The following is a 27,235-nucleotide window of genomic DNA, read 5'->3' as shown; positions in this document are numbered from 1 at the left end:
CTTGTTTCCAGGTGTCTCTAAACATGGGGAAAATCCCATGTAGTTATACTCAGTTTTTGCACCACACTTATAAATAGGGAGAGAAGAGGTTCTAACCAGTTACAACTGATTCTAGGAGTATCCTTTCTCTCCACCAGTAGATGATCCTGACATCATTTGGGGGTTAAACGAGCCCTTTGTGTGAGGCTAGGGCACAACCTTTAGAAACGCAGGTGTACCCCGCCTCTCCTTCTCTCAGCCCAGGAAGACCATTCAATATGAAGATCCAACTCTGTGACACCTCCACCCTTCCTGTGTACAGGCTGTTTGAAAAGTATGCACAATACCCAGCTGTCACTCTGCCCCAGACGTGGTTTGGAGTCAGGCTGCAAAACACCAGTCATAAGCACAGAGAAATTCTGACTTTCTAGAAGTGGCATTTCTATAATGGTAATAGAAAATTCACCTACACCAGTAGGCAGCATTTCGCACTACCATTACAACCATACCAAACATGCCTATGCTACTTCTCATAGATCAGATAGTGCCCACTAGACATAATGCATGCATTCCTATGAGCAGGGCAGCACTCACAGCAATGAGAAACCAAATAGGCTGTTTGTCACTACCAGGACAGGCCACACAAACAGGCACATGTCCTGTCTTCTACATACATAGCACCCTGCTAATAGGGCTAGCTAGGGCCTACCTTAGGGGTGACTTACATGTAATAAAAGGGGAGTTCCAGGCCTGGCAAGTGAATTTAGATGCCAAGTCCCTGTGGCAGTAAACTGTGCATGCAGGCCCTGTGCCAGCAGGCCTTAGACTGGTTTGAAAGGCTACTTCTGTGGGTGGCGCTAGCAGTGCTGCAGGCCCACTAGTAGCATTTAATTTAGAGGCCCTGGGTATAGGAATACCACTGTACAAGGGACAGACAGGTAAATTAAATGTGCCAATTAGGTGTAAGCCAACTATACCAACTTTAGAAGGGAGAGCACCTGCACTTAAGCAATGATCAGCAGTGATAAAGTGCTCAGAGACCTAGAGCAAGTATCATGAGGTCAGAAAAAATAGGAGGAAGGAGGCATAAAGTTTGGGGATGACCCTGCAAAAAGGGCCAGGTCCAACAATATATGTATAAATGTATATATATATATATTTTTATATATGTAGTTTCCCCGGGGGCCATTCGAGGCTCCCGAAAAACAACACATGTAAAAAAGTGATATATATATATATATATATATATATGAAAAAACAAACTGGTCCTGCTTCTGGCGCGCTCTTTCATGCTGGTGCAGGTGTGAGGAATGGACCATTTCCTCTCATAAATCCAAGAACAAACAGTTGCAAGCAACTTCACCACCTCACTCCAGGAGGAAGTTATTTCTTTTTATTGCAGTCAAAATTAAATCACCATCCTTCACCACCGGAGTGCGGTGGTGAAGTTGCTTGCAACTGTTTGTTCTTGGATACATATATATATATATAGAGAGAGAGAGAGAGAGAAAGAGAGAGAGAGATTTCTCTGTCTACACATATATATAAATATATATATATATATATATATATATATATATATATATATATATATATATATATATATATATAAATATATATACATATATATATTGTTAGAAATGGGGTCTTTGGTTGAAAGTCAGGTTACCCCCTGTTCAAGCAAGGACCCTCACTCTAGTCAGGGTAAAAGAGAATCACCCTCAGCTAACCCCTGCTTACCCCCTTGGTAGCTTGGCAGATTAGTAGGCTTAACTTCAGAGTGCTAGGTGTAAAGTATTTGTACCAACACACACAGTAACGTAATGAAAACACTATAAAATGACACAACACCAGTTTCGGAAAATAGGAAATATTTACCTAAACAAAACAAGACGAAACAACAAAAATCCGACATACACAAGTCAAGTTATGCATTTTTAAAGATTAAACTCAAAAATAGCGCTTAGAAACACAAAATGCTTCAATGAGGTGTTAACACGGCGTTGTGACGGAGTCGTTCCCGAAAATCCGTCGGTCCGAAGTCATCCGAAGTCGATTTCCTTGGATTTCCACCAGATTTCCTTTCAAGGGCCCAGGGACTGGATAGGGCATCACTTGTCAGACCAGGAGACTCTCCAGAGACTCCAGGGGCTGGTAGAAAGAAGTCTTTGCTGTCCCTGAGACTTCAAACAACAGGAGGCAAGCTCTAAATCAAGCCCATGGAGATTTCTTCACAAGATGGAAGGCACACAAAGTCCAGTCTTTGCCCTCTTACTCTGGCAGAAGCAGCAACTGCAGGATAGCTCCACAAAGCACAGGCAGGGCAGCTCTTCTTCCTCAGCTCTTCTCCAGGCAGAGGTTCGTCTTGTTTCCAGAAGTGTTCTAAAGTCTGTGGTTTTGGGTGCCCTTCTTATACCCAATTTCTCCTTTGAAGTAGGCCTACTTCAAAGTAAATTCTCTTTCGACTGTGAAATCCTGCCTTCCCCAGGCCAGGCCCCAGACACTCACCAGGGGGTCGGAGACTGCATTGTGAGAGGACAGGCACAGCCCTTTCAGGTGTAAGCAACCACTCCCCTCCTCCCTCCTAGCACAGATGGCTCATCAGGAAATGCAGACTACACCCCAGCTCCCTTTGTGTCACTGTCTAGTGTGAGATGCAACCAGCCCAACTGTCAAACTGACCCAGACAGGGAATCCACAAACAGGCAGAGTCACATAAATGGTATAAGCAAGAAAATGCTCACTTTCTAAAAGTGGCATTTTCAAACACACAATCTCAAAATCAACTTTCCTTAAAGATGTATTTTTAAATTGTAAGCTCAGAGACCCCAAACTCCACATGTCCATCTGCTCCCAAAGGGAATCTACACTTTAATCGGATTTACAGGTAGCCCCCATGTTAACCTATGAGAGGGACAGGCCTTGCAACAGTGAAAACCAAATTTAGCAATATTTCACTGTCAGGACATATAAAACACATTACTATATGTCCTACATTAACCATACACTGCACCCTCCACTTGGGGCTACCTAGGGCCTACCTTAGAGGTGCCTTACATGTAAGAAAAGGGAAGGTGTAGGCCTGGCAAGTGGGTATACTTGCCAAGTCGAAATTTACAGTTAAAACTGCATACACAGACACTGCAGTGGCAGGTCTGAGACATGACTACAGAGCTACTTATGTGGGTGGCACAACCAGTGCTGCAGGCCCTCTAGTAGGATTTGATTTACAGGCCCTCGCACCTCTAGTGCACTTTACTAGGGACTTACTAGTAAATCAAATATGCCAATCATGGATAAACCAATTACATACAATTTACACAGAGAACATATGTACTTTAGCACTGGTTAGCAGTGGTAAAGAGCTCAGAGTTCAAAAGCCAACAGCAACAGGTCAGAAAAAATAGGAGGCAGGAGGCAAAACGATTGGGGATGACCCTGCATATGCAAAAAAGTCCAATATATATATATATATATTTATAGTGAGAAAGAGAGTGTGTCTCTCTTTAAATCACTTTTTTTTTAATACATACGTGCTTTCCCTGGGGCCGATTGCGACCCCACGGCAAACCACACATGTAAAAAAATAAATATGCCCCCATAGGGGGTCGGCCCATGTCAGGAGGGCCGACCCCAACATTTTCATTTTTTAATTTTTTTTATTTAGTTCTATATCCCCTGGGGGGTGCAATCATTCCCCCAGGGGTAACCATCCTTTTTGTAAATAAAATTAGGCCCTGCTTTGGGGTTGCCCTGTGTCAGAAGGGCCGACCTCACCATTTTGAATGTTTTTTTTATATTTATTTTTATTCTGGTGGGGGACATGCTCGCCCCCAGGGGAAACAGTGATTTTTAAAAACAAATAATGCCCCCATGGTAAGGGGGTGTGGTGGACCACACTGCGATCCATGGCCAGGAAACGGTGCCTGGAAGGCATTGATGGAAAGGGGAGACTCTCCCCTTTCCATTGATGCCTCACTGGCATCTGGGGAGGCAGTTTTGGTCTTTGTTCCCCATCAGAGAGGGGAGAGGACACTTACCTCATCCACTCCACTGCTCCAGTTGGGAAAGTGTGACGTTAGTGTGCCTTGCATCACGCTGACGTCACAGATGGATAGAAGGGGAAATGGGGAGAGACTCAGAAGCTCTTCAGCGTTTCCCAAGAAGATAAAAGGTTTTTAAAAATCCTCTGGTGCTTTTTAAAACTCTTTCCTGGTGTCGGCCAGTGATCATGGCCCACACCAGATAGGGTATCGCACTGATAGGGTTAAACATGACATCAAAACACTTCCAAACATCGACTACACAGTAAACCTATGTTCTTCCAAGCTTGCATAACAATGCAATGTAAATGTGAAAGTGACTCTTTTTCCCACTCCTCTTCACTCACCTCAATGCTAAACACAGCCACATCTGACATGATAGGATCATCCCTCTGGTGATCATGCTTGACATTATAACTCTACTCACACTCTGAATTCACACGTTTTATGATTGAAACTACTACTAGAAGTTTTGGGAATTGCCAAAAGATGTACATGTACACCTGCAGAGAAAAGTATGTGTAAGGGTGTTCTTCTATCGCTTTCCTTGTAAATCAGTTGGAAATATTAACATTTATAAGTATTTAAGCAGTACAAGAATGACAGCAACTCATGGTGGAGGGAGTCCACCAAGATAAGTAGAAGACAGAAATCATCCAACCACAAACTTACTTTAAAGTAACTCTGAGTTCTCCAAAAAGAGAAGAAGTAATAGTAACATTTTCTTTGTTCCGCTTTTGACAGCACACCAGTGACCTGGTTTACAAAGTGGAAGAAAATATTGCAGAAAAAGAGGAAATTCTGAAGCAAAACCACTACGTTTTTGGCGACTTCATTGAAAGGCTTTGGGCTTATCTGACCATTCAGCAACTGCTGGAAAAAATGTAAGACTATACTTATTTTGGCTACCTGTATACATTCACAGAATGCTACACATCTCTGACAATTGTATGTGTCTGCATAGATTATGCTATGAATCCTTTACATATAAGAACAGAGCTAAGGTATTTTAGACACTATCAAACACAATGAGATTAATGCACTAAAAAAAATCTTCCTCTTAGATAGTTTGTCTCCAAAATTCCTATCCTTGGTGGGAATAACAGAAACATCAAGATGATGATAGCCCCTATAGTTAACTGCCTAATAAGCATAATACCATTATAACTTTACAATGACTTCCTATTCAAACTAGACATAACCATAAACAAATGTGTATGGTGAAAAAAATGACCAGCCTAATTTAAATCTATATATCTATCTCAAAAACACCAATTTCCCAAGGATAGGGAAATAAATCCGGACACCATGGCAATCCAATCTTATTTTATTGACGCGTTTCGGCTGAAGCCTTGTTCACAATACCATCCCAAATCCATACTGAACACATAAATACACCAATGTGTAAACATAGACAAGGGACCAATTTCAAAAACAAGTTCACCAATTCGCATTGTCATGGCGGCCATTTTGGAGTGTAGATTTTCACAAAACAATCCTAAAACATTTTGCACACTGTTGCTATCATTACATCGTAAAGTACTACAACATTGTGCTTCTGTTAATATCTTTGTTTTCAAAATTCTAGTACGATCCTCTATTTTCATCAAAATTATTCCTAGTTCAAATTTTAGAGGAATCATACTCTCACTTATTATCTACTCGACCTAACGACTCCTACAATGCGCCTAATTATTAAATTATCTCCTAAACTGAAACATGTCTTCTACTTTAGTCCCAAAGCATCTGCTAAACTATTCAAAATTACAAACAGATAAAAGAAAAAACACTGTTAATTTATTATGCAAAATGCCTATAAATGTCAGCAGATAAATACCTAAATATATAAATGTAAATATAAATATATGTAGACATAAATACAAATGAACTGACCCATAAATTCCTATAAATACCAGTGCAATAAATAAATAAACCTAATGTTGATTAACTCACCACCCTGCAATGAGATAATGTTATAAACTCCTCATTCTGAAATCATGTAAAAACCGGATATCTGACTTAGACTCGTCTTATTCTCTCAAATGTACAGCTAGTTCCTCACTCAGATTTAATACTTGTGGGACAAGAGTTTCAAAATCGATAATATATTTAGACTCTAAAATTCTCAACTTTACAACTCTGTCTCCCCCTCGTGGGTCCCTCTTTACATGATCAGTCACTAAGAATTGTAACTTTCTTTCATCTCTGTTACGCATAATATGAAAATGTCTCGCCACCGGGTACTTCTGATCATTATGCCTAATGGCTCTCATATGCTCAAGTACACTCTTTTTTGCTCAATGAATTGTGCTGCCAACATACAGTTTATCACATGGGCAAATCAGGCAGTACACACAGTAATCAGTATTGCAATTAAAAAGACCTTTGATCTTAAAATGTCTATTCCCTATCATTAGGGTACTGCAATTTTCACTATTTCCACACTTTACAATTCAGGCAACAAAGTATCCTGTACTACTATTACCACATTCAGAATCATTTTGTATAATCATATTATGACTTAAATTGTCCCGTAATGACTTGTTCTTCCTAAATGTGATTTGTGGTGTCTCATGTACATATTATGATAGTACAGGATCTGTATTGAGGATATGCCAACTTTTGTGCAATATGGATCGGACTTTATTAGATTGTTTGGAAAAAGTAGTAATACATCTTATATTCTCATCTCCTATAGATTTAGTACTGCGGGTATCAAACAACAGGCTTTCTCTTGTGATTGTACTCACTTTCTCTATAGCTTGAGAAACCAATTGTTCACTGTACCCTCTTTCTTTGAATCTTTTACACATACTTTTTTGTTCTTGCTCATAGTCATACGCAGTACTACATATCCGTTTCACCCATAGAAGTTCCCCATAAGGGATACTACGTATAAGGCTGCCAGGATGTGCACTTTCCCTGCTGTTTTCTTCCTAAACAACTTAGTAGTAAGTCCCTCTCCCACATTGATCTTCACATCCGAAAATTCAATACAAATATCACTGATTACTCCACTGAAGACCAAATTACAGTTGTTTTCATTCAATTCAGATATAAAATTGTTTGCTGAGATCTTTAATTTATACTATAAATGCCGAGGCGGCTGTACGCATAAAGAAATTTGTTCTATTTGAACTGAAATTGTGAGCAATTGTAAACCTGTTTCCCCGCGCTGTTTGAGCAGCGCTTATGTGCGTCTTCGATTCGGAGATTTGGAACGAAGCCTGCGGTTTGTAAATCAAAAGTGTGGAAGTCAACTGAGACGGCGACCTCGGCAGCGGCGAAACAGGAGGAAATACTGATCTGGCCGCCAAACCGTATTAAGACTTTTGAGATTACGGGCCAGATGTAGCAAACAATTTGCGACTCGCAAACGGCGAAAATCGCCGTTTGCGAGTCGCAAACGTGGGTTTGCTATGCAGAAATGCATTTTGCGAGTCGGAACCGACTTGCAAAATGCATTTCTGACTCGCAAATAGGAAGGGGAGTTCCCTTCCTATTTCCGACTCGCAGAGGTATGCAATTCCATTTGCGACTGCGTACGCAGTCGCAAATGGAGTCGCAGTTACCATCCACTTGAAGTGGATGGTAACCCACTCGCAAATTCCCCTTTGTGAATGGACCCCAAAATATTTTTTACAAGGGACCACTACCTGCCCTGAAAAAATTCCGAAACAAAAGGTTTCGGATTTTTTTTTAAGTGCAGCTCGTTTTCCTTTAAGGAAAACGGGTTACACTTAAAAAAAAAAAAACTGCTTTATTGACAAGCAGTCACGGACATGGAGGTCTGCTGACTACAGCAGGCCTCCATGTCAGTGAGTGCCCATAGTCGCTATGGGGCCGCAATTTGCGACCCACCTCATTAATATTAATGAGGTGGGTCTTTGCGACCCCATAGCGACTCGCAGAAGGTGTCTGAGACACCTTTCTGCATATGGTTTTGCGACTCGGAAATTGCGAGTCGCTCGGAGTTGCAATTTCCGAGTTGCAAAACCAAGTTTTGCTACATCTGGCCCTTAATCTCAAGGGTTAGGAAACATCAGTACAATACGGAGGCTCCGTATATGAGAAGGAGATTGTTACGGCGATCGCTAGCCCCGATTGAAGGTGCGTGTGGGGTTTATAAACACTACTGCTTCTAGGCAAAAGAAGTAAAACGGCAATGCTGGCTCCTGTAGAGTGAGATCAGAATTGCGTTATATTTTTGATTGATGTTGGGAAATAAGCACAGTGCAGGGATTTTCTGCTAAACCAATATACTCTCCAGGGATAAATTGAGAGAATTTAAAATAAGGTGACAATTGATTCAAGTAGTTTAAAAAAGAAATATGTTTCTCTGGGGATGTTTCAGTGATTTCAATAAGCTGTTACAGTTGAGAGTGAGAAGTACGGAAGGTTGACTCACGTCTCCTATATTTCTACCCACCTTGGGAAGCAACTTAAAAAAGTGTTGGGACAATATCAATAGGACATTTCGTCTGATTTGGAGGTACAGAGAAAGGAGAAGTCCAACAAACTCTCTTTTTCCACTGCAAGCAATGAGAATACAAATATTAATGATAACGGAAGAATCAATGTGGGTATGAAAGCACAAGTATTATGTGATAAGTTGGAGAGATTGCACATGAAAGAACTTTCTAAATGGTGGAAACCAGAATCTCTACAAAGATATGTTGATGTTGAGAGAGTTCCAAGGGGTCTCAGAATTTTCACCAAATAAACCTATGATGAACCAGATCCAACAATGTTAGAAGAGTGGGCAAGTAACTCTAATAATTGCTCGCTAAATATGATGAAAATTCTGATTAAATATGCAATCAAAGATAGAGAGAGAATTCTTGATGAGATTGATAACAGCAGAATGTTTGTCTACAACATCTAAAGAAGCATATGAAGATTTTATGGAGAAATTGGAGATTAAATTGGTGAAATTAGAAGAAGAAATCACCACGAAGAAACAACGGAAATTCATAAGAGATTTTAAAGATTACAACTCAGGAAGAATTTTGACTTTTCATTGTAAATTTGATCATTTGTACAATGAGAATTCCAACTTACAAAGAGAAGTTTAAGAGGGTCATAAAGTTTTGATGTCGAGTGATGCCAGTGAAAGTGATGTTTCGGATAGTAATTTATCAGATGTGTCTGAAACTACTTTGTCTACCATCAATCAAGGAGGACAACAACTGAATAAATCTAATTTTTTGAAGCAATTCCAAGTGTTACACAAAGGCAGCACGGAACAAGGAGGATTTCAGCCCTCCCAAAGAGGAAGAGGGAGGGGAATGAGAGGAAGAGGGAGAGGAATAGACAAGCAAAGGCGAGAAGTAAGAAAAGAAGAACAAAAGCCAACCGGAATGACAACCAGAGCCAAAAAGACAACATCATGAATGTAGTAAACTTGTCTAAAAAGGTGCTGAGTGATATTGAGCACAAACTTCTCTCTTCAGGTCTCTCTTTCTGTCCCTCAAGCAATTTTGACTATACCCAGACGAGAATAGATTTATTTAAATTTGTGAGAAAACTAAAATTTAAAAAATGGTTCAGCAATACAACTCGATTAAGTGACCCTGAGAGTACTTTCAGACCTAGTAATTTATGTATCAGTGATGTTGAAATCTTGCATACTTTGGCTGGTTTAGATGAAGATGTAGTAGCTCATGAAGATCCTTTTATTAATCTTGAGACTCTGGGGCTGGAAGTGGATAGATCATGTCCTGGACCATTTAAAATGAAATCTCGCTTTCTGTCAGCAATACAATGTGATTCTATAGAAGTATTTGAAAAAGATGTTATTACACAATTGAGACAATTGAAAGGTAAACAGGATGGCAGTACAAAAAATAATTTAAGTATAGCAGAGTTTCAAGCACTTAATAATTTGAAATTGGATAACAACATTGTAATCAGACAGTCTGATAAAGGAGGCAATGTCGTTATCATGGATAAGAGCTGGTGTATAAAAGAAGGTCTAAGACAGTTGGGGGATCCCTACTGTTATGCTAGATCCAATTATGAGATGGTAAGACAATCCAACAACACCTTTAGAGATATGTTATTAAATTTGAGAGAACAGAGGCTTCTGGAATGGGATGAATATTGTTTTCTTTTATATGAACACCCTAGAATCCCGGTTCCTTATCTTCTGCCCAAGCTGCATAAGTACCAAAGTAACCCTCCTGGAAGACCTATTGTGTCGGTCATAGGGTCATTATTGGAGAACATGTGTAAATACATTGATTTTTTTATCCGTACATTTGTGGAGGGGTTGCCCTCATATATAAAAGATATGACACATTTTCATAAAATCATAGAAGGTATTCATTGGGAACAAGATTTTCTATTAATGACATTAGATGTGGCCAGCCTCTATACGTGCATTAATCATGATGTGGGTCTGGCCGCCACAAGACATAATTTGAGGGCGAGGTCAATCTCTTATTTACTACACACAGAGATGATATTAGACATGATTGATTATGGTCTTAAAAACAATTTCTTTTTGTTTGATAGTAGTGTCTATAGACAACTACAAGGGTCGGCGATGGGCACCTGTTTCGTCCCCATCTATGCAAATTTGTTCATGGGCTGGTGGGAGGAACAGGTGTCCAACAATCGGCCAGATTTTGATAGACATGTGGTTCTGTGGTGAAGGTATATTGATGATGTATTTGTCATCTGGAAGGGTGATAAGATCTCAGCAAACAATTTTATATCTGAATTGAATGAAAAGAACTGTAATTTGGTCATCAGTGGAGTAATCAGTGATATTTTTATTGAATTTTTGGATGTGAAGATCAATATGGGAGAAGAGGGACTTACTACAAAGTTGTTTAGGAAGAAAACAGCAGGAAATAGTCTTCTTAGTGCACAAAGTGCACATCCTGGCAGCCTTATACGTAGTATCCCTTATGGGGTACTTCTACGGGTGAAACGGATATGTAGTACTGCGTATGACTATGAGCAAGAACAAAAAAGTATGTGTAAAAGATTCAAAGAAAGAGGGTACAGTGAACAATTGGTTTCTCAAGCTATAGAGAAAGTGAGTACAATCACAAGAGAAAGCCTGTTGTTTGATAGCCGTGGTACTAAATCTATAGGAGATGAGAATATAAGATTTATTGCTACTTTTTCCAAACAATCTAATAAAGTCCGATCCGTATTGCACAAAAGTTGGCATATCCTCCATACAGATCCTGTACTATCACAATATGTACATGAGACACCACAAACCACATTTAGGAAGAACAAGTCATTACAGGACAATTTAAGTCCTAAAATGATTATACAAAATGATTCTGGATGTGGTAATAGTAGTACAGGATTTGTTTGTTGCCTGAATTGTAAAGCGTGTGGAAATAGTGAAAATTGCAGTACCCTAATGATAGGGAATAGACATTTTAAGATCAAAGGTCTTTTTAATTGCAATACTGATTACTGTGTGTACTGCCTGATTTGCCCATGTGATAAATTGTATGTTGGCAGCACAATTCATCGAGCAAAAAAGAGGGTACTTGAGCATATGAGAGCCATTAGGCAAAATGATCAGAAGTACTCAGTGGTGAGACATTTTCATATTATGCATAACGGAGATGAAAAAAAGTTAAAATTTTTTGTGATTGATCATGTAAAGAGGGACCCACGTGGGGGTGACAGAGTTGTAAAGTTGAGAATTTTAGAGTCTAAATATATTATCGATTTTGAAACTCTTGTCCCACAAGGATTAAATCTGAGTGAGGAACTAGCTATACATTTGAGAGAATAAGACGAGTCTAAGTCAGATATCCGGTTTTGATATGATTTCAGAATGAGGAGTTTATAACATTATCTCATTGCAGGGTGGTGAGTTAATCAATATTAGGTTTATTTATTTATTGCACTGGTATTTATAGGATTTTGTGGGTCAGTTCTTTTGTATTTATGTCTGCATATATTTATATTTATAGTTATATATTTATATATTTAGGTATTTATGTGCTGATATTTATAGGCATTTTGCATAATAAATTAACAGTGTTTTTTCTTTTATCTGTTTGTAATTTTGAATAGTTTAGCAGAAGCTTTGGGACTAAAGTAGAAGACATGTTTCAATTTAGGAGATAATTTAATAATTAGGCGCATTGTAGGAGTTGTTAGGTTGAGTAGATAATAAGTGAGAGTATGATTCCTCTAAAATTTGAATTAGGAATAATTTAGACGAAAATAGAGGATCGTACTAGAATTTTGAAAATAAAGATAGTAACAGAAGCACAATGTTGTAGTATTTTACGATGTAATGATAGCAACAGTGTGCAAAATTTTGAAGGAATGTTTTGTGAAAATCTACACTCCAATATGGCCGCCATGACAATGTGAATTGGTGAACTTCTTTTTGAAATTGGTCCCTTGTCTATGTTTACACATTGGTGTATTTATGTGTTCAGTATGGATTGGGATGGTATTGTGAACAATGCTATGGTCGAAACGCGTCAATAAAATAAGATTGGATTGCCATGGTGTCCGGATTTATTTCCCTATCCTTGGGAAATTTATGTTTTTGAGATATGTGGGTTTCTGGGACCCGTACCAGACCGCTCAAGAATCCGCCTCGGGATTTTACCAGAACGGTGTTTGTTTACTTGGATTTATATATATATATAATTTTTTTGCAGCCAGGGAACAAGATGGTTGGGAGAAACCCAAACGTATTGTCCTAATTGGCTGTCCATAAGGTGTGCCTTATTAAAGAATGTCAACTCTATTTCATATTTATCCATGAATAAAATTACTGCATTATCCCCAAAACGTATCTTAGATAAGACTAAAAAATATCCTAACAATAGATTCACTACTAGAGATCAAGTTACACAATTCAAACATGAAATCCCTCTTGCATAATACAAAAATAAAAATAGGAAACACTTGAATGCTTAGATTGTGCTTCACAGTGAAACCCCTTCTGTAAATATCTGCTGCAGCCAATGTCTGCAATCCTTTGCATATCTACAAGAGTCCTTTCAACTACAAAATATGGATTTTTACAATTTCAAAGTCTGGCCTTTTCATATTGGGTGGGATGGTCCACCAAGACCATGATGAACCTGTTGCCTAGGGCTGTCTTGGGGTCTGGAGGTCAACGCCCATCCATTCAAAGGGTGTACCCACAACAGGGAGAGATATCAGAGAAGCCTTTTGCTTTAACCCAGACTTCCCTCTGCCCTGGCAGGTAGGACAGAACCTGCAAAATGCACCTGAGGTCATTCCCATTCTGTGTTTTATTTAGTTGTGGTGATGTGTTGTTTTATTTTTAATGCTAAAGTGTTTTTGTTTTGCATTATTACATTTAATTGTTGAATTGTACTATGGATGTTATGTGATATACTATTTGGACTTGTTTTGTTGTTCACTATTATGTTTTCGTTACCTGTTAGCAAAACCTTCTGAATTTTCAGCCCAAAACAGTCCACTCCTTTAAATTTCCAGTGAAAACCATTTACCACTGTCCAAGGTGATAACATACTGCTGCTACAGCTCTTCCATTACTTAGGATTTAAAGACCAGAGAGTTCTAAACTTTTACCTACACATTGTCAAGTGATAGTATTCATTAGTTTAGCAGATGAAGAGAGGCATGCTTTTTAGGAAGTGGTAACACTTTGAATATGTCTCTGTATTTTCCTTTAACCTTTCGAAATTACTCATTTTTTACTTTACAACTTTGCTGGCAGAGAATTTCACGATGAGTTGGAGCTATGTTTGTCAATGAACGTTATAAAAATGTTTATAGCTTCAGTTGTAAATAAGATGAGTCAACTTTAATTCCCTTCGACAAATGTGACAGAAGGAATGACTCGTTTGTTTTAGATTTACCATTTTCTTCAATGTCTATTTGCTCACTGGATAAAGTGTGAGAATGTTTTTATACTTTAGAATTTTAGCAAGGGGAGATGTTAAGAAGAATGTAGAAGAGGAAGCCTTGCAACTTTCGCTGAAATACAGCTTTGTCACATCCCTTACGTCAATGGTGGTCACCAAACCTGAAGATCAGGAAAAACCTATGGTGGCAAACAAGCCTACTGAAGAAAGTATGTATTCCTATTTACTTAAGGCAATGTGCATATCAGAAGAAGTAGAGATAAATAAACAGCAGACACATCACACCTACATAACACTGTGCAGAAGTATTGTGCTTTACGTATGCCTTGTTGTACATAGAATGCAGATTTTTTACCTTTACAGAAGAACATTTAAATGACGGTTCGGGGTTATTACTTTCATAAACAACAGATCCGACAACTAAATTAAATAAAAGTGAAAAACTCTGGATTAGTAACAGGGAGTATCTGTATTGAAGGTTTAGGGTTTTAACTACCCAGTGGGATTTGTTTTGCTTCCGCAATCTTTACACTTTGATGGTCTCCAATTGGATACATTCATAAAAGGACATTACAGAAGTCACCTTTGGTAAATTGTGCAAATTATACAAGCAATATTACGGTTTGAAGAGGAGCATGACAGAAGCCTCCTTTTCAAAAGTTTGGCCTCTGTACACGTCCACCTCCTGAAGGTCTGGAGGAAAAGAACAATAAAAATGACATTGACCTTCCATGGCAGCGGTTAATTACAATCCACACTTCTTGTCTGGCCAAGTCGCTCCAGGTTTTTTTAAGAGCACCCATCACGACTGGGAGTTTGTTATGAAGGAGTGACAGTAGTGGACCACCTCCAACCACTTGACAAATACAGACTAACCCAATTGCTATACTGGATAGTGGACAGAGGAGTACAATCAAAGACCACTACAGAAGACTCTGATTGAAACCTTACTCCATAATCAAATTTAAAAAAAAAACAAGGATTTCCTTGCTCTACATGGCAGTAAAAGAAGAACCCTTCTCCTATAGTACAGCGTGGAGCAGGGACCTGGCTCTAGGGCAGTGGTCTTCAAACTGTTTAATGCCAAGCCCTCCCCCCCCCCCTTAGTGAAAAAAAAATCACCCCCTCGGAATTTTTCACATATTCTACTAAACTGGCAATGTTTAAATACGTCAGGATTTATTCAAAGATTGCAATTAAAATCTGATACTGTTTTTAAAAAGAAATCATGCATGAGGCCAAACATACTATTCTGGTCAGGTGGGCCTTGCTATGCCATGGTGTGATTATTAGAACTGGAGGTGGGGGCAGGGGTCTTGAAGTGTACTTGGAGTCCTTTCTCTTTTGACACATACCCCCAGCTTGGATATAAAGGACAAAATATGTTAGTGATGGCCCATTGCAGAGCAGTTTACTGCTGCTTATGTTATTACAGCTTAAAACAAAGCCCTGCTATCAACATAATGTTTGAAGACCCCTGCTTTAGAGATAGTAGATAGTAGATAACACTTGGGGAACAGTGTGGACTTGGGGACGTGAAGATTTCCATATGAGTGCAACACAAAGAAAACACATATAAATTCCTCTCTGGATCGTATCAAACCCCTGCCAGTATCAGAGCGATAAATGGATACTCTGACCTCTGTTGGAGAGGTTGTGGTCAGAGAGGGCATATGGTACACTTGGTAGACATGTCCAAAGGTTTGCATCTCCTGGGAAGAGATGATTCAGAGAGTGCAATCACAGGAGTGAAACTCCCTGCATGTCCCCTCACCCTCCTGTTAGGAACCTTGAATGAGAAATCCATATATACACTTCCACTTTGTAAAGTGAGTTATTGCCACAGCTGTAACTATAAACATGTATCCCTATGTGACCCACTACATCCTATATTCCAAGATGCTTTATGTAGCGGTACTCAAGGACATACACAAAAAGTTTTAAACAAAATCCTGACATTGACATTAGAAACCAAAGTGATGTAAATGCTGTCCCAAGCGCAGAAAAGACAATACGAAGGTCAAACATAATCGAACTGGACAATAGTCCTTATGCACCCAAAACATTTCAGATTACAAACTCAGGGGCATATTTACAAGTGGCTTGCGCCGCTGATGCATCACTTTTTTTGATGCACCAGCGGCACAGGGTGCAGGCCCATATCTACAGGGCAGCAGAAAACCAGTTTGCATGGCTTTTCATGGCCTTGTAGATATGGAGTAAGACAACCGAGCGCAAGTCGCTGCGTTTCCTTACTCTATATCAAAGAGGCATTTCATGGAGGTTACGGTGGGTGCTCCCACTCAACACCCATTGATTTTGATGTATTCCCAGATTTACAAGGATTTGTAAACCTGGTAGTGCTTCAAAGGCCTACACCTCTTCAAGGGAGGCGTAACAAGGAGAAATACCTTTACTTCTCCCCGTTTTTTCCTCTTTCCGTGTCTGCTGCATTCAATAGCACACATAGAAGGAAGAAAACCCATCCATTGATTGTTTTTGTAGAGGAAGGTGCCCCTTCCTGCACACAAACAGTAATTCCTACAATCCAGACACTCTTGCACCATAGTGGAAGGGTGCCTGCGCTGGAGCATGGTAACCAAATGTGCGCCAGCACAGTAGAAGAGCGCAGCAATGTGCTGTATTTTATAGAAACAGCCCATTCCTGCCCTTTTTCTTTTGATGCAGGGCAGTGCAGCAGGAAGCCATGTGGTACTGCCCTGTGCCAAAATATTGTAAATATGCCCCTCAGACTCTTTATACTTCAGCTGTTGTCTACCATCATTAGAATACCTATGTAACTCACTAATGCTAAACCTCATCTCCAACAATAGCCTATGATGTAAAACCTGTTACTGTGAGATAATGTTGGCAAAGCCTAGTAGTTGTTTGGGGGGTTACAAAGATGTGGGCCGCAAAATGGCAACCAAGTGTGAGGCTCCACCAGACGGGTGTTCTAATCCGCCACCATCTATGCTTTGGGACACTCTTCAACTGGTCGTGTCCACTAAGGGAGCTCCATGCTGATGAGGACCGCCACTGGAAGAATTTCCGGCAATCTATGCTGATAGTGGCGTTGGCTGCAGCATCTGCGCCTGCTGGTGGAAGTGAGGTGCTGTTATCGATCTGGTTGGCCTGCTCACTGACTGCCTGCCCATTGCTGAGTCAAGAAGGGTGAGTAAAGAGCCTGCTGCCTTTGCTGCCCAACCTCCATAGTGGGCTGGGCCACTTAAAGGGACTACACTTGTGCCAATTTTGGCCTGGAGCTGCAGATGTGGGCCTGATTCCTGGTCCAGACAGCCTATGAGGAGTGTAGCCACCTAGCCCTGAACTTCAGGGCGCAGGTGGTGCCTAGATTACAGTTCCTATGACAAAGCAGTTGTGCAGCTTCCCCCACATGCTGATGAGGTGAGTTGACAAGGAGCGAGGTGAAATCACAGCTTCTGGAAGACTTGCTGGACTGCAAGACCAGAAGGCCCCAGGGGGTGAGGTTCCATCTGCTGCCTGGCCCCTGAGCAAGTGGAGCTATGAGATCCAACCGATCCCTGGGGACTCCTGTGCTGGACAATTTGCTAACCGCTTTCATCCTTTGCACTTCTACACCCTTTGCCTATTGCATTGTATTGGTAGTGTCTGCTGTGAAGCTGGATCAGAGCTGATCAAGGCTTACTCATGCCCGTCTGTGTGATTTGAGTTGAGGGGAGCCTGTGATTCCCCAACACAAAGAATCCAGACCAGAGCCCGAGCCACCGCCCTGACAGCAGAACCCTGGCTGTTGCCCCACTGCCCATACCTGCTCTTGCGATGGGGAAGCATGATCATACCCATTCCAAGCTATCCTTTAATAGGAAGCTCCTCTCCAGGCCTGCTGATGTCCCATTTACTGTTTGCCCATTATCATTCATAACAAATTGCCTGTCGACATGCATATTAGATCTTTGCTGGCTGACATGTAGAACAGCCTCCTTACTATAAACACTAAGGCCCGTATTTATACTTTTTGACGCTAAACTGCGCTAACGCAGTTTAGCGTCAAAAAAATTAGCGCCGACTAACGCCATTCTGAAGCGCCATGCGGGCGCCGTATTTATTGAATGGCGTTAGCCGACCGGCGGTGCCTGGTGTGCGTGAAAAAAAACAACGTACACCAGGCAGCGCCGGCGTAGGGGAAAATGGCGTTTGGGCGTCCAAAAATGGGGCAACTCAGGTTGAGGCAAAAAAATCGCCTCAACCCGATTTGCGCCATTTTTTTACGACGCCCAGGCACCATTAACATGACTCCTGTCTTAGTAAAGACAGGAGTCATGCCCCCTTTCCCAATGGCCATGCCCAGGGGACTTCTGTCCCCTGGGCATGGTCATTGGGCATAGGGCTCGGGTATGGACTCTCCGCGTCTCTCTCCGCCTCTTACGTTCGCCAGCAGGGTCCGCCCCCAAGTCTTCGAGGGAAATCAGCGGGAAAACCCCACCGGGTGCACCTTATATCCGTCGAGAGATTGAGTAGGGGAAAACCCACAACCGGCGAATCCGGCGGGGAAGAGAAGGGAGAGTCCCTGTTCGGGCGCCAATTATGTGGTAAATAATTTAAATACCTCTTCTCTTATTCTTTCTTTTAGCAATAATTATGGAAGGAAAACGAGATCCGAGATGTGGAGAATAATAGATTTTATTCAGTAACTCGAGTTAAGGGAGAGCTCCTTCACCGTGCGGGTTCAGGAGTAGTCTGCCCTCTAACACGTATCATGAGTTTATATACCTTTTGTTAGTTACTCGTGTGTGTGTAAGCTAATAATCAATCAGACATCACATGACCTTTCTGAGAGCGCAGCTGTTCCCTCGTGCTTAAAAACATAGCGTGCATAAAGCAGATGTTTCCTGATTACGAATAACCTTTAGGAACCACTTCTCAGATTCATATGAACACTCATCAGTTTCATGTCTCAGTTATCATGCGATACAGACGCAAAAACAAGAAACAGACGCGCCTGCGGTTACAAAGTTAGGCAACTGTCTAGTTAATCATTTGTACAGAACAAAAGGTCACATTCCGCAGGTCAGGGTCCCTGACATGGGGGAGAGGGAACTGAATCAACAAGTCTCTCGCCGCTCCCATCTGGCACGTAGTCCTAGTTAGTTCATTTTTATGCAAAGGCAGCAGTTTTAGTGACAATGTACGCCACGTTTGCACATTATTGTTCGTGAGAGGCAGTAGTATGAATAAAAATGGAATACAAGGGTGGACCACACGTCCATATTCTAATCTCTTTTTCCACAGCATGTAGGGGGGCACAAATCAGGCCCCCCTATGCCAATAAAAAATAAAAATAAAAATACTTACCTGAACTTACCTTAATGTCCCTGGGGTGGGTCCCTCCATCCTTGGGTGTCCTCCTGGGGTGGGCAAGGGTGGCAGGGGGTGTCCCTGGGGGCAGGGGAGGGCACCTCTGGGCTCATTCTGAGCCCACAGGTCCCTTAACGCCTGCCCTGACCCAGGCGTTAAAAAGAGGCGCAAATGCCGGTTTTTTTGACCCGCCCACTCCCGTCAAATGACGCCCAGGAGTATAAATACGACGCATATGCATCGGAGTCATTTTTTTAGACGGGAACGCCTACCTTGCATCTCATTAACGCAAGGAAGGTGTTCACGCAAAAAAATGACGCTAACTCCAAGAACTTTGGCGCTAGACGCGTCTAACGCCAAAGTATAAATATGGAGTTAGTTTTGCGCCGAATTTGCGTCGAAAAAAACTACGCAAATTCGGCGCAAACGGAGTATAAATACGGGCCTAAGATCGTAATGCTCACAAATTGACTTTACCACATGTGTGACAGGATCGTCAAACATGACAATCGCCTGGACCACCTCGAGAAACAGTATCTGATGCACAAGACGGTGAGCTGCATGCAACAACCAGCTTCTCAGAATGGAAAAAGTGCTTGAGGTGATTATATCTAAAAACAAAGATTTAGAGGTGCGCTCCAAGAAAAGCAATATTCGCATCCTATGCCTCCTGGAATCCACTGCCATGAACAAGATTGAGGATTATGGAATGAGCATGCTTTGATCCCATTATCCAGATCAGTTGACCTGGATATTCTCTGTGCAGTATGCTCACAGGTCTATTGCCCCTTGTCACCTGCCTGGTGCCCCGGTATGTCTGATCGCAGCCTGCCTGCTGCACTTCAGAGACCATGGCACAATTGTGCGACTGACGAGACAGAGAGGCAATTTTTACCTCAATGATAATAAGACCTTGCTGTTTCTTGACTACATCTTGGCTATGCAGGCTGTACACCAGGAATTTCTGCCCACTAAGAGATTGCTGCAAAAATCACAAGTTCCCAGCTCCCTCGCCTACCCAGCAAAGTCCACATCACTACTGATGTGAAAACTAGTCTTTTCATAGATCCTAAACTGGCTCTAAAGTTCTTCCACAGGCAGATGTCTAAGTCATTGAAGAGACAAGCAGCTGTGGAGATGGGCCCTGAGAACTGCCTTATTGACAATGACTAGCCCAGCATGTTACAGTTCTTTAACATTCAACCTTTCTTTTTAGGACACCTCGGCCCTGCCTTTTATGAGCCAATGAGCAGCAAAAACACTTGCTTACCTGACTGCAGAGGCTTGTCTGGGTTGGACAAGCCCTATCTCCATATGATATACCGTCAATACACCTGTTCACTCATTTCACCTTTGGAATGAGGTGTTTGCCTGGCTTGCAGAGCTCCCCCCTGTTATGGTTCCCATTTGGCCACTGGAAATTCTGTTGGATGTATGATGTCTGTTAGACCTGTCAGCCTTAGGGTGGTCTTCCCCGACACCTTTTGCTTTCACCCCTCCTATTTTTGTTGATCCTATTTTTGCTGACTTTAGGACTTTGTGCTCTTTACCACTGCTAACCAGAGCAAACGTGCATGTCCTCACTCCTTACCACATGGTAACATTGGCTTATTCCCAAATGGCACATTTAATTTGCTCATAAGTCACTAGTATTGTGGTACTGCATATACCCGGGCCTGTACTTTAAATGCTACTAGTGGGCCTGCATCACTTACTGTGGCACCCACTTAGGTAGCCCTTTCAATAATGACTCAGGTTTGCCATTACATCCTGTGTATGCAGTTTTAAATTGCCATTTGAACTAGGCAAAACAAACCTTTTACCAGGCCAAAACCTTTCTTAATAATTTTAAGTGGCCCCTAAGGTAGACCCTCAATAGTCCTCAGGGCAGGATGCAATGTATTTAAAAAGTAGGACGTGTAATTTTCAGGTTTAAATGTCCTGGTAGTAAAGAACTCCCAAATTCATTTTTCACTATTGCAGGGCTTACATCTCCCAGAGGATAAAACTGGAGTTACCTTATTACATTTAATAAGGTGTAACTTCCAAATTCCAAATGTAATCAGGTAAGCAGTTCATGTTTATTGTCTTAGGAATTGTAATGTAAAATTCTCTTTTATGGTGAAGTCGGAATTTAAACAATTTTGAAAATACAATTTTTAGAAAGTTAGTGTTTTCCAGCCTTAACCATTTAGTGCCTGCCGCCTGTTCTGGGTCACATGACTGTGTGTACTCCTTCTAGATAGCCACACACAATAGATAGGGTAGGTGTGCTTGGATGGGCCATCACTGGCAGGATGGGAGGGCAAAGCTGGGCACATTCTTACTTACACAGGAATAGGCTGCATCCTGCCTCCACACAAAGGGCTGTATACACCCTGCAGTTAGTCTGGAGCCAGGGCAGAGAAAGCAGGAAGTCTGTGGACTTCAATGGGAAACCTATAAAAGCTTCTCCCTCTTTAAAGGAAGGCCCAGGTATAAATATAGGCCCTCAGACACTAATTCTTCAGTACACGTCTGCATATAAGGATACTCTGCCAATAAGAAGTTCTACTGTGTGGCTAAAATAACTGCTGGACTCCTGTTCTGAAGGACTGATGCCCTGCTGTGCTGACGTGTTGCCTTCTGCCCTCTTGCCTAGGTGAGAAGGACCTGCATCTGTTGAAACCAGGACCCCAGAGCGCTTCCTTAGGCTAGTTGGCAGGCCTCTTGACTAGAGCCTCAGGTACGCAAGGTTCCAAGAACCTCGGACCCAGGCACATGGACTTTGCCATCTGTGGGCCCTACCCTGCCAAGTGGTACCAGCCCAGTCTTAGACCATTGGAGTTGAGCATAAAGGTGTTCTTCCTGTAGATCTGTGGATCCAGCAGAACCAATGCATCTCCTCTGCTGCACAGTCCCAACCAGAACTGACACACGCCTCTGCTGCGAGGATTCTCTCAGCACAATGACTCTGCATGAATCTCACAGCCCACATTGGAACTGCTGCTATGCAAAGCTTCCCCAAAGCACACCCTCACATCACAATTCTCCTTTTTTTTCTTGTGTTTTCGCGTTATTACTGTTTGAAGTGCAGCATTAATACTTTACACATTGACGCTAATGCTCTGTGCCAAGGTACCAGACGGTTGAGCACAGGCTAATATAGGGTTGACCTGTGCCTCACCCTGACTGTGGTTACTGCTTGACCAGGGTTCACATCCTGGCCAACCAACAACCCAATTTCTTACTCTTGATAGTTATTAATCTGCATATTATTTGGAATATCACAATAAGGTTTACTGGGTTGCAGCAAGTCAGAGTTAATGAAATAGTTGGAAATGGGGAATTACAATTGCATTGGAATGAAGTTAAGTGGTCTGAGGGCATTCCAGATGGGACACATTATATTATAGATAATATAATAACGTTTTAGATTAGAGTACAACACCTATATCATTGGACCATTATAATTATATAATACATGGGAGCCTGCACTCACTGTATAAAATCCTGTCTCTAATTTCCTTATTATAGATGGCTTGTGAAATTTGTAGTCACCTATGATAATTAAATTGAATAGCTGGTCAATTGTAATAAGTTATTACAGTCAAGTTATGATATCACAAAGCATTCTGCAGAGCCAGCGACTAAAGTGCAAGGCAGGTCACGGTGCATATTTGCAACTGCAGTTTAAACACTGCAATGAAAACAAGAACTGCCTTTCCAAGCTTATGATCTGTTTTTCTAAATAACAGTGATGAGCAGAAAGAGGAAATGTGAGGCAACATCTTAATTCTTTCCACTCTAAAGATCACAACAGGAAAAATACATCTTCCTGCCTTTTTGTACTACATCCAAGCCTCAATGCATTTTCACTCTGCTTTATATTAAACTGATGCTGATATATTTGTGCAACAAAATGCTCACTTTTTTGATGTATTTAATTTCATATTAAAATCCACTGCAACCCTACTACCTCTTTCATATGAAAGAGCACAACACTAGACCTGGGCAGAGATGATGAAAAAACTCTGCTGTGCTCAGCAGAGTTCCGCAAGCAGCAGAGTGTTGTAAGTTACTCTGCGCGTGCTGATTTTTTAGCACTGGTAGTTTTCTCTGCGCTGTAAAATCAGGGCGAGTGGCACAACAAGCAGAGCAAGAGGGTGCTGCTTCTTTCTGCCACTTGAGTATATTTTCTACTCGAGCGGCAGCTTCCTCAACACGAGCGGCAGGTTTCTCACCTCAAGCGATAGCGCCAGGAGGTGGTCTAGCATGTGATTTTTCTCGAGAGAGGAAACACTCCACTCAGCGGCGGTCCATATGTAGCACTGATTTGGCAAAACTCCACGAATTCTGCTGGCTAAGCAGAATTTATCACATATCCCTACAACACACCAGTGGTTTAAGTTGTTTTCACTAAACGTGATGTATTTTAAGTAATAAAATACTCATTATCTTATAGTAAAAGGATATTGTAAGTCGCCTAGAAGTTCCTTTACCATATAGAAGAACTCACAATATTTGCACTAGAATTTTATCATACATCTATGTTGTGTTGGATTGTATTTTGCTTTTATTTATTTAAACAAAATTGAATAAAGCACATTTGACTGAGTGATTGAACTCACGATATTCTTTCAATGTACAGTAGGGGGTACATTATCCCATATAGTATTACATACTTCTCCAAAAGATTCTGGTCCAGATATTGTAACATTTGGCACAACGCAACACAAAAAGGAAACTTACGGCTGTGACTTAAATGAATATTTACTAACATATAGAGCAGTCCTGCACTCTCTTTGCACTAGAGCACTGTGTACTGCCTAATACCAATGTAGTCACCCTTGCACCATGGTGCAAGGGTGCCAGCGTTACAGGCAGCATTGTTTTTTAGCAGGAAGGGATACCTTCCTGCCCAAAAATATCCTCAGAGGCATTTTCCTCTTTCTATGTGTGCTGCAAAATGCAGCACACATAGAAAGAGGAAATAACAAGGAGAAATAAACATATTTCTCATTGTTATGCCTCTGTTGGGATTGGGTACCATTTTGACACATTTCCAGCTTTATTATTCTTAGAATATCTGAAAATATGCCAAAATCGTTGGGGGAATGAGTGGAAAAGCCCACACTCAACCCGTGGAATGCCTTCCCAATGGAGAGTAACGCAAAGCAGAGACTTGCACTGCCTTGCATTACTTTGGATTTACTAAGGGCCTGATTTAGAGTTTGGTAGACTGTTGGAAAGTGGATTATTGGAAAAGTTAGGTAAGTATCTACACTTAGCAACAGGCCACTAACCTCCACTTAGGTCCAGTTAGGTCTCAATAAGTTAAACCCAGCTCAACCCTTGGTAGCTTGCAACCAGCAACAAGGCTTAACTTAGGAGACAAGTGTGTAAAGCATTTAAAAATCACAAAACAGTAAATAAGTCAACACAAAACACAATAAAATTCCAACACCAACTTATAAAAGCAGATTATATTTTTATCTTTAAAATGACACCAAAATGATTAAAATCGGATAAGGGGAACTGGAGATATGAATTTTTAAAGAATTTATGTTTTCTAGCATATAGAAGCAACTAGTGCTCTAAGAGGTTAAAGAAAGGTCACACTGTTACACTTACTTTCAGAAGTGTTTCTTGATTCAGGAAAGTGGTCCACAGTACCAGCCAAGGGTTCAGAGGCTCTGGGCTTGGGGTCTGGGACTACAACTCCCACAATGTACCGCTTCAACTTTTGGAGTTGCTCCAAACATCTCCAAACTTCTGGATCTTCTTCCAGCGGTCCTTCTTGGGTCCTTGATCCAAGGTTCCAGAAGCTCTGCGTTGCTCTTTGGGGGTTGGGACTACAATTCCCAGAATGCACCTGGTCAGAATCCTCAAATATCCACTGGATGCTGGTCAGCTGGGCTCTGCTTGCAGGCCTTGATATAGGGGACTCTGTGCAACTACTTATACCTGTAGCAACCAGGGAGTCCCTTCTTGAAGCAGTAGAAGAAAGGCATAGTCCTTTTAGTGGTGAAGCTCAAGTGAGCAGATGGTGCAGTCCTTCAGAGTGCAGCATCCAGGTGAAGGTCAGGGGGCCAGCAGGGCAGTCCTCCTTCTTCTTTGTGCTGTTCCTTTTAGGGGTCTGTGGTGTGTGTGCAGCTGTGCCATATTTATCCTTGCTCCTGGGTGAGAAACAGGGGGGTCCTGGGTATCAAATCACGGGCAGGCTCCTTCCCCCTTTGATGACCACTTCCTGGGAAGTGTGGCAAAAAACAATCCCAGGGAGCAAAATTTGGCAAAAATCCAACTTGGCTGAAAGTGATTTTTGGAGGTTAGATCTGGCTGAGCCCACCCACTGGTGTGGCTAAAAATCCTAAACACACCCCTCTCCTGCCCTCTCCTAATTTTATCAAGAGGGTACCTAATTGTCTGGGGTTGCAGGATGTGAGGAAGGTGCTGAGCTGCTCCAAAGGTCCGTTTCTGCGTTTGAAGACCAGTTTGGCCGCTCTAGCCCCCCTTCTACTTCACCATCTGCTGAGGCAGATCTCCTCCCCAAAGCACATCCTTTGTGTTCAGCCCAGGCCACTTCACACCTCATCAATGCAGCCTGGCCAGGCTGCCAGAGTCTGGCCAATCAGAAAAGGGCACTACAGAGCTGAAGTTGGCAATTTTCAGTTAGAGTTTTAAAACTCTTTCCTTGAACTAGTTATATTAAGTCCAACAATGGCAAGTTGTGGGATTTATTATAACAATTAGTTTGATACCAAACTTGAAATATCTGGCTGCTATTGGGACTGGAGCCCATTCGCTACAATGAGGGAAAAACGGCTTTGGCTATTTTAGCTCACAGGGTTTATAAAACAATTTTTATAAGGTCCCTGCTTATAGTTACACAGCACCCAGCCTTTTGCACTTAGGGCACACCTTAGGGGTGACTTATATGTAAAAATAAGTCTTTGGAAGTATTTTTAATGATGAAGTTAAATTTGCATATAACATTAGTTTAAAAGCAGCCAGCAAGACAAGCCTGACTTTAAAATGATACTTGACACTAGGCACCTCAGCAGTGCACCTATGGTTACACTACCTATGCTGGGGTCCCTAAACCTACATGCCCTACCATATACTAGGGACTTATAGGTAGGTTGATACTGCCGATTATAATTAGCCTAATTTGCATATCCATTTTACACAGAGCACTCACCCTGGGATTGGTAAGCAGTACCCAGGGCACATCCAAGAGTCAGTAATCACCAGTATCTGTGCATAAAGGTTGGGGGTGACCAGGGCAAAAAGGAGGACTTTCCTACAAATCTGTTACCTGGAAACTAGTGGTTATCCAGGATGATGCAGTCTTCTTGTTCGTTCTACCACGTTTGTTAGTCAGAATATCCTGCAAGTTTAACATGTGTCAAAAATTCAGAATTTCTTCACTTTTCAGTGAGGGAATATATTAGAATATTCGAACAGCAAAAGCATGCTGCCCATCCCATACCTTTCTAAATAGTCCTCGAAAGGAAAGACCACACAAAAAGTAAGCACTGAAAGGCCTTAAAGGTGCTTTTTTGAGAAATCTTCTTTTTGAATGCAGCATTTGGGCCCTAGGACAGCCAGCACTCAAGCGACCTATTAACACCAGACAATGGTGAAATCGTGACACAAGGGCAAGTGCAGGGCAGGGTGGCTTGTGTGAATCCCTCTTCGTTTCCTTGCCCAGAATGTCCTGTAAAGGTCAAAGTTTGGTCAAGAATTCAGAATTGCCTCATGTTTCTGTTAGAGAAAGAGCATTCCAAAGTACTAAACGGATTACGTTTTGTGAAAGTTTGCCTCCAAAGTATTAACAAGCATTTTCAATGCAACGGGGCTCGCATTTGTTCGAGTTGGAGCTATTTGCATTGTAAAATCCTAACCTAACTTTTTATGCCACACAAATGAAAAGAAAAAAAACACAGAGTGATTGCGCTATGTAAAATGCAGCGCAATCGCGCTGAAATTGAAAACGACAAAATGGAGCGCGATCGTGCTATGTAAACCCCACCG

At 41.5% G+C, this 27,235-nt stretch overlaps 1 protein-coding gene across 4 annotated transcripts in view; it reads left to right on the top strand.

The window, feature by feature from the left end:
• LOC138259001 (inter-alpha-trypsin inhibitor heavy chain H4-like) overlaps nucleotides 1–27,235 on the top strand; it is a 536,359-nt gene that overhangs the window by 228,002 nt on the left and 281,122 nt on the right. For all 4 annotated transcript variants that reach the window (XM_069206377.1, XM_069206375.1, XM_069206376.1 and 1 more), the window contains exons 12-13: nucleotides 4,767–4,906; nucleotides 13,934–14,088. In XM_069206377.1, coding sequence (XP_069062478.1) covers nucleotides 4,767–4,906; nucleotides 13,934–14,088 — 295 coding nt within the window. The remainder of the gene's footprint in view (nucleotides 1–4,766; nucleotides 4,907–13,933; nucleotides 14,089–27,235) is intronic.

Source organism: Pleurodeles waltl, chromosome 9 (genome assembly GCF_031143425.1).
Source record: "Pleurodeles waltl isolate 20211129_DDA chromosome 9, aPleWal1.hap1.20221129, whole genome shotgun sequence".
In the NCBI taxonomy this organism is placed as follows: Eukaryota; Metazoa; Chordata; class Amphibia; order Caudata; family Salamandridae; genus Pleurodeles; species Pleurodeles waltl.
Note: the sequence above shows the minus strand (reverse complement) of the source record. Positions and strands in the feature narration are given on the sequence as shown.